Source organism: Lynx rufus, unplaced genomic scaffold, assembly GCF_022079265.1.
Source record: "Lynx rufus isolate CCGP_SWC_20201006 ecotype Redwood Valley unplaced genomic scaffold, mLynRuf1.p SCAF_6, whole genome shotgun sequence".
NCBI classification, from domain to species: domain Eukaryota; kingdom Metazoa; phylum Chordata; class Mammalia; order Carnivora; family Felidae; genus Lynx; species Lynx rufus.
The window spans coordinates 56,630,839-56,646,114 of record NW_025814878.1 but is presented as its reverse complement, the minus strand read 5'-3'; the positions used below and the strand labels follow the sequence as shown (position 1 = coordinate 56,646,114).

The 15,276-nt window shown below is 35.9% G+C and overlaps 1 protein-coding gene across 2 annotated transcripts in view; it reads right to left on the bottom strand.

The window, feature by feature from the left end:
* Window positions 1-1,070: 1,070 nt before the first annotated feature.
* Window positions 1,071-15,276, bottom strand: part of COQ3 (coenzyme Q3, methyltransferase) — a 29,485-nt gene continuing 15,279 nt past the window's right edge. For both annotated transcript variants that reach the window (XM_047102933.1, XM_047102935.1), the window contains 4 exons: window positions 14,275-14,374; window positions 13,070-13,312; window positions 3,167-3,326; window positions 1,071-1,968 (listed from right to left, as the gene is read on the bottom strand). In XM_047102933.1, coding sequence (XP_046958889.1) covers window positions 1,748-1,968; window positions 3,167-3,326; window positions 13,070-13,312; window positions 14,275-14,374 — 724 coding nt within the window. In that variant the 3' untranslated portion in view covers window positions 1,071-1,747. The remainder of the gene's footprint in view (window positions 1,969-3,166; window positions 3,327-13,069; window positions 13,313-14,274; window positions 14,375-15,276) is intronic.

The window sequence follows — 15,276 nt, the reverse complement described above, 5'->3', positions numbered from 1 at the left end:
TTTTGAGCCCATTTCTCCTGAAATTTGGTTGAAATTGGCCTGAAAGATCAAATTAGGTTATACACGGAGGGCATGAAATTTTCATCGCTGGAAGTCAAGTGAAACACCGAAGTAGCTGATACTGAATCATCCTGAATTTCCAGCACTTAACGATGTATTTTTAATAACTGAAAGTTAGTGTTTTCTTTCCTCTAAAATAAATACATTTGTTTGGGGGACTGCTTTTTAATCAATTTCAGTGCATGGTTCTTAGATTAATCTTTTATACCAACACTTTTTTTTTTCTAAGAGAAAGAACAAGGAAGCTTTGTTTTTGTAATAAAACTACTAGAATTCAGACTAAGAATCTAACTTTAAATGGAGGTCAATGGAAGCTCCTAATTTTTAGCACCCTAGTTACACAATAGCATTTGTGTGGGGCACCTGGGTGGCTTAGTCGGTTAAGCATCTGACTTCGGCTCAGGTCACGATCTCGAGGTTTGTGAGTTCGAGCCCCATGTCAGACTCTGTGCTGACAGCTCAGAGCCTGAAGCCTGCTTTGGACTCTGTGTGTGTGTCTCTCTCTGCCGCTCCCCTACTCACTCTATCTCTCCCCCTCTCTCTCAAAAATAAATAAATATTAAATTTTTTTTAATTAAAAAAATCTTATGGTAAGTAAATAAATACCTGATTTCATTAAAAAAATTTCACAGTAGCAAGTGAAATTAAATTTCCTCTTTTAATTCTTTAAATTTCAGTTTTCTCCCCTAAAATACTTTTGAGAATAAGCAAATGATACGCCAAGATGGCTGTGAAGTGTTTGCCTGGAGAGCTCAATCCAACAGTGACAAAGGAAGATAGAAAACATGAGCTTAAAGGTAAAAATGCTAGGAAGTTAAAAGCTTACCTTCTACCTGGGTCACATGAATTCAGTCCATGTTTGTCACACTGGGTCAACAGCCTCTATGAATGTCCTTATATAGCATTGGGACTTTCAGAAAAAGCCAGAGACTCTCAAATTTCAAGAGGCATAAAAATATATTTCAAGTCAGTCCCTTTAATTATAAATATGTTAGCCAAAGAAGAAAATATCCATGACTGAATTTTTAATTGAGTCTTAAAAAGTCCTTTCTACTTAAAAAAAAAAAAAAGTCACAATAAAACATTTATGGAACTGTATAGAAGAAGTATGTCCAACATAATCCAAATTTCTTGATTTTAATGTTTGAATTCAAATCCAGCATACATTTAACTATCCATTTGCTTTCCAACAAACTAAAATTTAAAGGAAAAAATACATTTTCTCTTCCCAAATATAAGTGGCATAAAACTATATTTGGTTTCTTAAGTCAGAAGCATAAATGCCTTTAGCTAAAACCCAATAAAGAACACAGATAATGCAGATTCCTTTAAATTAAAACACATTACAGCATGTTTATATATATATATGTGCATATATGCTGGATGAGTATATATAATTTGTAAAATGAAGTAAAATATGCACATTCTATTTATATAACCAAGGCTGAGGAATTTAAACGTCTAGATTATACAATACCTTGACAAAACTTTTTTTTTTTACCATATATCATAAAATAATCCCTTGAAAGTAGCTACTAGATGAAACAACAAAAACTTTTATCCAAGGTTTAGCCCTTTTTATGAACCTTCTTTTCTTCATGATCCTCTCACAAAAGAGAAATTATATATTTTTTCCAAATGTGAACACCAGACTTTCAAGCCATAGTATGCAGAACTTAGAAACCATTCATTTCTTCAACTCCTCCTGAGCACCTGCGTTGGTGGAGTCTTGGCCTCTAAGCTCCTCTGTTTCCCCCTTGAAAACAAACTCATCAGGCACTGGGTGATCCTGTACCCCGGATTTCACAGCATGAGCTGCATAGTTAAGACTGGTGTTTTCACTCCAATGCCAGTAACCTGAGAATGGGTTGTAGAGCATTCCTGCCACACTTTGAACTGACAGACCATCTGAAAATAAATAAATAAATAAATAAATAAATAAATAAATAAATAAATAAAATCAGAAAGAATAGATTTAATAAGTATTTATCTTCCAAATGCCAAGACTCTAATGCAACTCTGTATTTAAAAAGGATTCCTGACTCAACGGGAAAAAATGCGCACAGATCATTCCTTACTGTAACAGAACATAAAACTCTAAAGCAGACTGCTTGGGTTCAAATCCCAGCCTGGCACCTATTAGATGGTGATACTGAGCAAGTCACTTAACCTTTCTGAATCTCGGTCTTCTCACATGGACAGAACATATATTCATAGAGCTGTTGGAATTAGATGAGGTATGTGTATAAAGTAGCACAGTGCTCGGAATTTGGTAAGTACTTAATAAACATAAGCTGTTATTAAAAAACATCTGCCAAAAGTGATTGTTCCTATAAAGCATCTTAAAATACTTTTTCCTCCTCTGTTTTCAACAATACACTTACAGAAATCTTTAGAACTTCCTACATCACAGTGGACTGATAATAATCCAAGTAAAATCGATTTTGATATACTGTTATGTGAAAACAAAACCCGAGACATACATGAGTTTAAGTACTCAAATGGGATACCAAATGCCAACTAAATATTCTTACTTGACAGGAATTCCACATGTAAATCACAAGCTCACAATGTGCAAAGCAGAGCTAAGCACTGCAAGGCGTACAAAAAGGACAGTCTTGCCTTCATAGGCCACACGGGGGCTTAAAAATACCCAAAGAACCGTAATATAAGGCATGCTGTAAGTATCAAAAAATACTCAAAATGCGACCAAGAAGTTCAAAGTATATCTGAGTATGGAAGAACCAGAAAAAATAACATGTAAGATAAGCTGATACACACAGGGCCTCAACAGGACAAACTAAGGATGTGTAAGTAATAGACATTTGTACCTGATCCTTCAACAACTGAGGACTAAGCAAGCCAAAAAGTATTCATTGATCATCTGTGATTTGTTTGGCCCTCGGTTAGGTGTGCCCAGTAAGACAGAAGTGGTATCTAATACTTAATCCTAACTTCAAGGACTTTATGATCTGGTTAAGAGATGAAACCACCATCCAAGGAATAGTGGCCCATTTAATTAAGGGCTAGGTTGTGTGATTAATAATTATAGGTACATGAAAAGTTCAGTTAGGCCTTGAAAACTGGAAAAATTCTCAATACTTACTTGATTCCAGAATGCTCTCTAGCTTTTCAGGTGATACAAACTTCTCCCATGTATGAGTACCTTTTGGTACAATACCTGCAATTTGCTCTGCAAAAACAATTCCCAAGGCATAGGACAGCTGTGTTTTGTTGATTGTGGTAATGAATAAAGAACCACCAGGCTAAAAAAAAAAAAAAAGTATGGACAGAAGTAACATTTTAGATGTCAGGAGTATCATTTAGGTAAAGGCTTGGCTTCCTCCACCTCCTCCTTCCTTCCAAATAATTTAAGTGCAGTTAAGATACATAAGTATAAAGTGTAAGTTACCAAAATACTTTTCTTTTTTCTTTTGGGAAACTCATTATTAAAGGCAGTCTACTACAGATGTACTCACTGGGTTTATGCAACAGTGCTTACGACTTCTTAAATCACACTCCTGTGACATGTTCATAGTATATACTTTCTTTCATACGTACCAAATATTTTTATAATAAAAATATAGAAATGAGATCAGGCTACTCTTCCTTGTTACATGTCCACATTTACGGACTAACATATGTCAACACTGTTTTCTCTTTGGGTCCTGAGTCCGTCTAACTTGTTTGGTGCAGCATACAGCCCCGCTCTCGTGCAGGTAACGCCAAGGGTCCTCTGACAAAAATGTTAGCGATTAAGGTTCGAGAGTTTTTTGTTTTGTTTCGATTTTATTAGTGTAAAGAATACAAAGAGATCAATATAAGCACTTAGATGAATACAAACCATTTATGAGACTATTTAGTCTGCCATTTTTTAGCGGCTGTATATGGTGTTTCCTATATTTATTCCCACAAATGGCAAACAGTAATGTCTCCTCCCTATTTTACATATTCTCATTAGTCCGATGGGGATAAAGTCACAAAGGTTCCTTGCAAAATAATTATCTATACATATGTGTGCATACAGATATATAAAGAGAGAGAAAATATCTCAAATACCACCCCAAAACCAAAAAAAAGATGAGACCCTGAAATATTGCAATGTGCCTTTATATTAAAAACTGAAATGTAAGATATCAGATATATAAGATACTATTGTAACTTTTCTATCTAAAACTCTAATATTCTAAAATATCTTATTAAGAATCACTTATATATGGGGCTCCTGGGTGGCTCAGTTGGTTGAGCATCTGACTTTGGCTCAGGTCATGCTCTCATGGCTCATGAGTTCGAGCCTGCATCTGGCTCTGTGCTGACAGCTTGGAGCCTGCTTCAGATTCTGTCTCTCTCTCTCTCTCCCTCTGCCCCTCCCCTGCTCGTGCTCTTGTATCTCTCTCTCTCTCAAAATAAATAAACATTAAAAAAAACTTTAAAAAAAAAAAAAAGAATCACTTATATGTTAGGATGCCTGGGTGGCTCAGTTGGTAAAGCGTCCGACTCTTGATTTCACTTCAGATCATGATCTCGTGGTTCGTGGGATTGAGCCCCACATGGGGCTCTGTGCTGGAAGCACAGAGCCTGCTTGAGATTCTCTTTCTCCCTCTCTCTCTGCCCCTCCCCCATTTGCCCTCTCTCTCCAAAAATAAATAAATTTTAAACAACAACAACAAAGAATCACTTACATGTCAATTGTATCTCAGTAGAGCCATGGAAAAAAATCACTTATGAGTATCTAGTCTGTGTCCTACAAAATCTTATTCTAAGGAAAAAGGGGTAAGCAATGGTCATTTTTTAAATAGGCTTTTTATTAATGCAAAAATTAGTTTTAAATTCCACAATGCCAGCATTCCTATTACATGCCAAAGAATCTCCATTCACATATACTGACTGGTATATAACACAAAAAATAAGGAGTTTTGCTTGGAAGATAGAAGATAAGCCTAATAAAACTCATTCAAGAGGAAACACCAAGAAACTGTAACAGATTGAAGGAGACTAAGGAGACGCAGCAACTAAATGCAATGCAGAATCCTGGATTGGATCCTGAAGAGAATAATGGCATTACCAGAAACACTAATGAAATTTAACAAGGTATGGAGGTGCATGGGTGGCTCAGTGTGTTGAGTGTCAGACTTCGACTCAGGTCATGATATCACAGTTCAAGCGTTCGAGCCCCGTGTCAGGCTCTGTGCTGACAGCTCAGAAGCTGGAGCCTGCTTCTGATCTGTGGCTCCCTCTCTCTGCCCCACCCTCGCTCGCGCTCTGTCTCTCGAAAATGAATAAACATTAAAAAAAAATTTTTAACAAGGTCTGCAGTGCAGTTAATAGTATAATGTGAATGTTAATTCCTCAGCTTTGAGAAATAGGGCTAGGACTATGGTGAGGCAGGTGATGTGCCTAAGGAACAAAATCGAAGGAAGCACTCACTTCCTGGAGTGGGCAAGTGCAGGGCTGGCATGTAGGCATGGATGTCTCCTTCAGCTTTGTGCCCCTAGTTCCTGTCCTTACTATGAAATGTTAACAGGAGAAACTGGGGGACAGATATATGGGAACATTCTGTACGATCTTTGTAATCTTCTCTAAAACCAAACTTATTTAAGAAGGAGTATTTCTAAAAAGCTCTAATTACGTAAGAGCTAAGCATTTCGTTCTTTTAGATCTTGACCTTTAGGGTGTTACCTCTACATTAACAACAGAGTTAGAATAACAACAACAGCAACAATACTTTAGGAGATTTATTTTTAAAAAATTTGGAACCACCTTGAGAGGAGTATGTTTGTGGCAAATTATGTAAATGTAACAATGTAATGAGAAGAACCAGACTTGGAATCAAAAAATTAAGTGACATTAAGCCCCACTTAAGTGCCTAGTGAATTTTGACATAAAGCCCAATCTCTGGATTCTTGAGGTAAGATGGTAGACTTGGAGGATCCTGAGCTCATCTCTTCCCACGAACACACTAAGGCAACAACTACATTAATGCACTTCATTCTGAAGCCTGGCAAAACAGCTCTTCCACAGCTAAAGCTATAGAGAAAAAGCCACATTGAGAAGGGTAGGAGGGGCAGAGATGTGGTAGGGAACAAAACCCTTGGCACGGTAACCTATAAATTGGAAGGGATTATCACAGGCTCAGAGGTCTACCTTGAGAAGCAAGGGGATCAAGTCCCACCTTGGACACTCCTAGCCCCAGGGACCCACACTGACAAGATGAACCCCCATAATGTCTAGCTTTGAAATTCAGAGGGGTTTAACTCTGGGAGAGGCAAAAGTCTATAGGAAACCAAGACTCTATTCTTAAAGGGCTAGCACAATACCTCAGCCGGGCCAACATCCAGCACATAGACAGCAGTTTGAGAAGTACCAATGTTATACATGAAGGAGATTTATTGACTAATTTTAGGGTATGTGCTGGAAAGGCAGGAATCTGCAGGAACTTTCTTCAGCAATGGAAGTACTGGTGGGTGCCATTTTTCTTACCTTCCTTCAGCCTAGCTGGCCTGATACTTGTGGGAGCCAGTTCTGACACTCTCCATCTATCTTGCTAACACCACTCACCCTGCCCTGGCATTCCCCTGTGGACCTATCTGCCCTGGAAGGTGACCCTCCAAAGTGACTCCCACCCTGCCACACCCAAAGCTACTGCCCCACCACACCTAGTGGCACCACTCCTACCCTGGGGAGTGGATGGACAGCCCCACATACCAGCATGTGGGCAGAAACTGCAGCTGAGCCACTCAGCCAGCGTGGCTGGGAACCTGCCCTGTATGCCAGTGTGCCTGCGGAAGCCACAGCTGATCACTGCAGACAGCTAGGCTGAGGATCAACCCTGCCTACCAGAACTTGCAGAGTTATAGCCCAGTCACAACACGAGGGCGCACAAAGCCCATACAGGGGACACCCAGACAGTCCCAAACAAGATAAACCCAAGGATATCCACACCAAGATACATAATAATTAAAATGTCAAAAAATGAAGACATGCCAGAAGGGAGTGACATGATATATTCAAAGAGATGAAAAGAAAAAACCTACAATTAAGAATACTCTACCTGGCAAGGTTAATATTCAGAATTGAAAGACAGATAAAGAGTTTCCCAAACAAACAAAAGTTAAAAGAAGTTCATCATCCCTAAACTGGCCTTCTAAGAAATGTTAAAGGGATATCTTTATGCAGAAAAGAAAAGGCCATAACTAGAAGTAAGAAAATTTTAAAAGGTAAAAAATTTCACTAGTAAAAGCAAATATATATATATAGTAAAGGTAGTAGATTAAGCATTATAAAAGCTAGTATAAAGGTTAAAAGACAAAAGTAGTGGGGCGCCTGGGTGGCTTGGTCGGTTAAGCGTCGGACTTCGGCTCAGGTCATGATCTCACGGGCCGTGAGTTCGAGCCCCACGCTGGGCTCTGTGCTGACAGCTCAGAGCCTGGAGCCTGTTTCAGATTCTGTGTCTCCCTCTCTCTCTGCCCCTCCCCTGTTCATGCTCTGTCTCTTTCTGTCTCAAAAATAAATAAACGTTTAAAAAAAAAAAAAGACAAAAGTAGTAAAATCAATTATATCTACAAAACTTAGTTAAGAAATACACAATATAAAAATATGTAAAATAAAGTGTCATAAAATGTAGAGGGGGTAGTAAAAATGTAGTGCTTTTAGAATGTGTTCAAACTTAAGTGACCATCAACTTAAAATAGACTTCTATATATGTAGAATGTTATATATGAACCTCCTAGTAATCAAAAACCAAAAACCTATAAGAGACACATGAAAAATAAAGAGAAAGGAATCCAAGCATAGCACTAAATACAGTCATCAACCACAAGGACAGAAAGCAAGAGAAGAACAGAGAACTAAAAAAAAAAAAAACCTCAGAATACAATTAACATAATGTCATACCAATCAGTAATTTAAATGTAAATGAACTAAATGTTCCAGTCAAAAGACACAGAGTGATGAATGGATAAAAACACAAAACTTATCTATTTGCTGCTTCTAAGAGACTGGCTTCAGACCTAAAGAGCATAAAGACCGAAAGTGAAGGGGTAGAAAAAGATAATCCATGCAAATGGAAGCAAAGAAAAAGAAAGCTGTAGCAATATATACATCAGACAATAGACTTTAGAACAAAGACTACAACAAGAGACAAAGGGCACTAATAATGATAAAGGAATCAATCTAACAAGAAAATATAACAATTGTAAATATATACACAACCAACAAGAAAGGACCTAAACACATAAAGCAAATATTAACAGACATAAATGGAGAAATTGCCAGTAATATAATAGTAAGAGACTTTAATACCCATCCCACATACATCAATAGATAAGAGCATCCAGACAGAAAATCAATAAAGAAACAGCTCTTTTGATTTATACATTAGACCAGATAGACTTAATAGGGAGATACAGAACATTCATGTAAAAATAGCAGAATAGGGGCACCTGGGGTGGCTCAGGCAGTTGAGCGTCCAACTTTGGTCCAGGTCACGATCTTGTGGTTCATGAGTTCGAGCCCCGCATCAAGCTCTGTGCTGACAGCTCAGAGCCTGGAGCCTGCTTTGGATTCTGTGTCTCCTTCTCTCTCCGCCCCTCCCCTGCCCATGCTCTCTCTCTCTCTCTCTCTCTCTCTCTCTCTCTCTCTCAAAAATAAATTTAAAAAAACATTAAAAAAAATTTTAATAGCAGAACATACATTCTTTTCAAGTGCACATGGAACATCCTCCAGGATAGATCTCCTCAGGCCACAAAACAAAAATCAATCAATTTAAGAAGACTGAAATCATATCATCTTTTTTGACCACAACAGAAATAAACTAAAAACACTGGAAAAAACACAAACACATAGAGGCTAAACAATATGCAACAAAACAACCCATGGGTCAATAAAAAAAATCAGGGAGTAAACTTAAAAAAATACCTGGAGAGATATGAAAATGGAAACAAAATGGTTCAAAATCTTTGGGACACAGCAAAAGCTGTTCTAAGAGGGAAGTTTATGGCAATGACTGACTCTAAAGAAACAAGAAAAATCTTAAATAAAACAATCTAACCTTACACCTAAAGGAACCAGGAAAAGAATAAACAAAGCCCCAAGTTAATAGAAGGAAGAAAATAATAAAGATCAAAGCATAAAAACATGAAATAGAGACTAAAAAAAAAAAAAAAGAAAAAGAAAATATCAATGAAACTTAAAGCTGGTTCTTTGAAAACACAAACAAAATTGATACACTTTTAGCCAGACTCATCAAGAAAAAAAGAGAGGATTCAAATAAATAAAATCAGAATGAAAGAAGAAAAGTTATAACTGGCACTACAGAAATGCAAAGGATTATAAGAACAACTATGAAAAATTCAGTGCCAACTAACTGGACAACCTAGTAGAAATGGGTAAATACCTAGAAGCACACAATCTTCCCAGCCTGAATCAGGAAGAAATAGAAAATCTGAACTGATCAATTACCAGTAACAAAATTGAATCAGTAATTTAAAAACTCCCAAGAAACAAAAGTCCAAGATCAGATAGCTTCATAAGTGAATTTTACCAAATATTTAAAGAGTTAAAGCCTATCCTTTTCAAAACTATTCCAAAAAATAGAAGAGGAATAAATGCTTCCAAATTTCTTGTATAAGGGCAGCATGACCCTGATACCAAAACCAAACAAAAACACTGCAAGAAAAGAAAATTACAGACCAACATCCTAATAACCAAATTCAATAATACTTTAAAAGGATCACTCACCATGATCAAGTGGCATTTATTTCAGAGATGCAAGAATGGTCCACTATGTGCAAATGAACAAACATGATACAAGACATTAACAAAATGAAGAATGAAAATCATACGACCATCTCAATAGATGCAGAAAAAGCATTTGACAAAATTTAACATGTTTATGATAAAAATGTTCAACAAAGTGGGTATAGAGAAAACATATCTCAACAGAATAAATCCATATGTGAAAAACCCACAGCTAACATCACATTCAATGATGAAAAGCTGAAAGCTTTTCCTCTAACATAAGGAACAAGGCAAGGATGTCCACTCTTGTCACTTTTATCCAACGTAGTACTGGAAATCCTAGCTGTAGCAATCAGCCAAGGTAAAGAAATAAAAGGCATTCCAATTGGTAAGGAAGAAGTAAAACTGTTACTATTTGCAGATGACATGTTATATATAGAAAACCCTAGACTCCACCAAAAACTATTAGAGCTAACAAATGAATTCAGTAAAGTTACAGGATATAAAATTAATTTAGAGAAATTGGTTGCATTTCTATACACTAATAATGAACTAGCAGAAAGAGAAATCAACCTCATTTACAACGGGTTCAAAAAAGAATAAAATACCTGGGAATTAATTTAACCAAGGAAGCGAAAGACCTAAACTCTGAAAATTATAAGACAATGATGAAAGAAACTGAAGACAACACAAATAAATGGAAAGATACACCATGCTTACGGATGGGAAGAATTAATATTGTTAAAATGTCTACATTACACAAAGCAATCTATAGATTCAATGCAATCTCTACCAAATTCCAAAAGTATTGGTTAAAGAACTAGAAGAAATAATCCTAAAATTTGTATGAAACCTCAAAAGACCCCAAATCTTGAGAAAGAATGAAGCTGGAGGTACACAACCCAAGATTTCAAACTATACCACAAACTACAGTAATTAAAATAATATGGTACTGGCACAAAAATATATCAACAGAACAAGAATGGAGAACTCAAAAATAAATCCAAGCTTATATGGTCAATTAACCTACAACAAAGGAGGCAAGAACATACAATGGAAAATGGTGCTAGGAAAACTTGACAGCTATATGCAAAAGAGTGAAACTGGACCACGTTCTTACACCATACATAAAAATAAACTCAAAATGGATTAAAGGCCTAAATCTAAGACCTGAAGCCATAAAACTCCTAAAAGAAAACATACGCAGCATGTTAAATAAAGAAAACATATGCAGCATGTTAAATAAAGCATCAGCTTTAGCAATATTTCTCTGGATTTGTTTTCTCAGGCAAGGGAAAGGAAAGCAAAAATAAACAATTGTGATTACATTAAACTAAAAAAAAAAAAAAAAAGCTTTTGCACAGCAAAGAAAACCATCAACAAAATAAAAAGGCAACATACTAAATGGGAGATGTTTGCAAATGATATAATTGATAAGGAGTTAATATCCAAAATATATAAAGAACTGCTACAACTCAACACCAAAAAAATCAATCCGATTGAAAAACAGTAGAAGACGTGGATAGGCATTTTTCCAAAGAAATATAGATGACCAACATGAAAAAGTGCTCAACATCACTAATCATCAGGGAAATACAAATCAAAACTCTAATTAGATATCATCTCACACCTGCAGGAATGACTAGTACCAAAAAGACAAGAAATAACAAGTGTTGATGAGAATATGGAGAGAAAAGAAACACTGTGCACTGGTGGTGGAAATGTTAATTAGTACAGCCACTATGAAAAACAATATGGAGGTTCTTTCAAAAAATTAAAATAGAAATACCATAGAATCTAGCAATTCCACTTCTGGATATTTACCTGAAGAAAACAAACACGAATTTGAAACACATATGCACCCCTATATTTACTGCAGCATTATTTACAATAGCCAAGATATGGAAGCAATGTAGGTGTCCATCAATACATGAATGGATAAAGAATACATTGTATACCATCAAGTATTACTCACGATAAAAAAAAAAAATAAGATCTTGCTATTTGCAACAACACGGATAGACATAGAGGGAATTATGCTAAGTAAAATAAGTCAGATAAAGACAAACACTATATGATTTAACTTACCTGTGAAATCTAAAAAACAAAACAAATGAACAAATAAAAACTAGAAACATACTCATAAATACAGAGAACTGGGGATTGCCAGAAGAGAGACGGGTGGGAGACAGGCAAAATAGGTGAAGGGGATTCAGAGATATAAATTTCCAGTCATAGAACAAGTAAGTCATGAAGATGAAAAGTACAGCATAGAGAAACAGTAATACTATAATAACTTTTTATGGTGACAGATGGGAAGTACACTTATTGTGGTGAGCATTTCATAATGTATATAATTGCAAATCAATATGTTATATGCCTGAAACTAATACAATATTGTATGTCAACTATACCTAAATTAAAAAAAACCCAAAAGACCAAGTAAACTCTGATATCTCTCAAATATTGATCTCCTTTAGTCCAAGTTGGTCACACCAGTACCAATACCAGTACCTGCTTACTGGTCACACCAGTACCAGTACCTGCTTACCTTCCTCATCTGGTTGTAGGGAAAATCAATGAAATCATATATATGAAGTATTCTTTTATAAGCTAAAAACTGTTATATATATCACATACAGAGATACTTAAGAAATGCTAAGTCAACTTACACTACTAATGGTTTTTATTGATTTTTAAGTATTAATCCAAATCAATTTCTTAATAATTGTCATTCAATATCTTATTTTTTAATTTTATTTTATTTAAGTTTATTTATTTTTCACAGAGAGAGAGAGTGCAAGCGTGAGCTAGGGAGGGGCAGAGAGAGAGGGAGACACAGAATCGGAAGCAGGCTCCAGGCTCTGAGCTGTCAGCACAGAGCCTGACGCGGGGCTCGAACTCACGAACCGTGAGATGATGACCTGAGCTGAAGTCGGACGCTTAACTGACTGAGCCACCCAGGCGCCCCTCATTCAATATCTATCAGGTATTTAATCCGGATTATACCAATGGAAAACTACCACTTTAAATCTATTGTTTATAATTATAATGTTCAGCACCAACACTTCCCAAGATTCTTGGATATCAAGATACTGTATCTGGAAAACCCTGGTATTGAGTGCAAGCTGAGAAGCAAAAGTAACTGCAGCAGAGATGCTATCCCCTAATCTTAGCTTCCTGGTTTCAAGTATTAGGAAATATTTACTGCTATGAATACATACACACACTCAAAAAAAACAAACAAACAAGTAAACCCAGTAAGTCTTACTTTTAACACTTGACAGCAGCACTGTATAAATGTTTCTAGATCAATCACATGCTCTACAACTTCAGAAGCTACAACAGCATCAAATGCTTCTGTTGTCTCTTCCACAATCTCTTCCAGGGAACATGCTCTGTACTCTATTCTCTTATCTAGGATTGGATCAAATGATTTATGGTGCTGTGCTGTGTTAATGTTCTCATCCACAGGATCGATTCCAGTAACTGAAGCTCCAAGCCGCCCTAGAGGCTAATTGGATAAAAAACTGTTATCCTCACGAAGAAAACAGAACACATGTTGGCAATAAAAAGCTTATCAAAAAGGAAACAAGATTAATCATGAGGGAATAATTATTGGAGACTGTTTATGGGTACATGGAAGTTCATTAGACCATTTTCTCTAGTTTGTATACATTTGACAATTACCATAATAAGAAGCTTAGGAGTGAATAATAATCACAACAAAAAAACCTATGAAGAATTATTTGAGAATAGTGGGGAGCCGGGGAAAAGTTCTATTTTAACTCATTTTATTTTAGTAGGCTCCACACCCAATGTGGGGCTTGAACTCACAACCCTGAGATTAAGAGTTGTATGCTCTATCGATTAAGCCAGCTAGGCACCCCTCTATAGATACAATTACAAGCACATAATACAGTATTAACATATTTAAAGTGCACAAAAAGTTATTGTGTTGACAGCAGACAACAAAATAGAGCTGCCTGGCAATAAATATAAGTTAAAGCAAATATTTTTTAAAGGGAGTGAATGAGTATTCTTCCAAGTACTCTAAAGCACTTGAGGAGAGAACCCCACAAGCAGGCAATACTCTTAGGTTTTGATACTGAAATAAACGCAAAGGAATAGCTTATCATTGCATTTAAACCAGTGGAAACTGCCTAATCTCTTAGAAGAGACAAAAAAATTATCAAAGCTATTTGAATGACCAGTGTCCAATTTTGTGCAAAAACAAACAACAAAAAAACAACCAAAAAAATCCTCACTATAATTTTCTGAAATTTTTATATATATTTGTTAAGAAAGTAAAAAGCATGTATTAATGTTACAATGGTAAAAATATTAAGAACATTATGCATTTTGGTTTTTTTTAACAAACAATACTATTTATTAAACAAATAAATGAGTCAGAAGCCTATTTTTTCTCAAAATCTTTCCCAGTTAAAAATGGCAGGAAAGTTGTAAATTACTTACTTCAGTTAATAATCCACCACCACAGCCAACATCAAGAATCTTCATCCCAGACAAAGGTTTGCCTGGCTGGTGATCAGCAACTGTTTTTAAAAGATTGTCTCTTTTTTTAAAATCCAAAACATATAAAAGAAAGTTATTAATTTTGTCAATAAAATCTTAAAAAAATTTTTAATGTTTATTTATTTTTGAGAGAGGGACACAGACAGAGTGCGAGCCGGGGAAGGGCAGAGAGAGCGGGAGACACAGAATTGGAAGCAGGCAGCACAGAGCCCGATACAGGGCTCAATTCATGAACTGTGAGATCATGACGCCCGCTGAAGTCTGACGCTTAACCCACTGAGCCACCTACGCAGCCCTGTCAATAAAATCCTAAAAGTGTACAATTTTCAAGGAAACATTAAACTCTTATTTTAAATGGATTATTGATTTTGGGGGGTAAAAAGACCTTTTATTTTCAGCATTAAATTACGTTTTTAATTATCAAAAGCAGTAATAATTATGAGTTGTTACTTTAGTAGTAATCTAAAGGAAAACTAAAAACAATTTAGTTTTTATCTGCTTGAAATAGGTCAACTGGGGCATCAAGGACCTACACTGTCAGTACTAACTAGACCCATTTCATGTCAGCAACAAATAGGCTATTTTATAGGGCTTAGACGTAACATACTGGTGATCTATATTTTCAGATTTTACCTATAGTCCCTTCTAAATTGATTCTCTTTTGATCTTCTAAGTTAGTAATGTTTTCATGATCATGTAAATAGGCATCCAAATCAAGTTAACTTAATTCTAAGATAATCATAGTAATACTTTACCACATTCAAAAACAGAAGCACACACACATACACCCACAAATATATACCTAACATACTGTAAACTAGACTTTTAAGTTGGACTATATATGAATTTTATTTATACTTTAATGAGGGTACCTTAGAATATCTTGTCTTTTTTTTTTTTTTAAGAAGGCTCAACGTAGGGCTTAAATTTACAACTCTGATA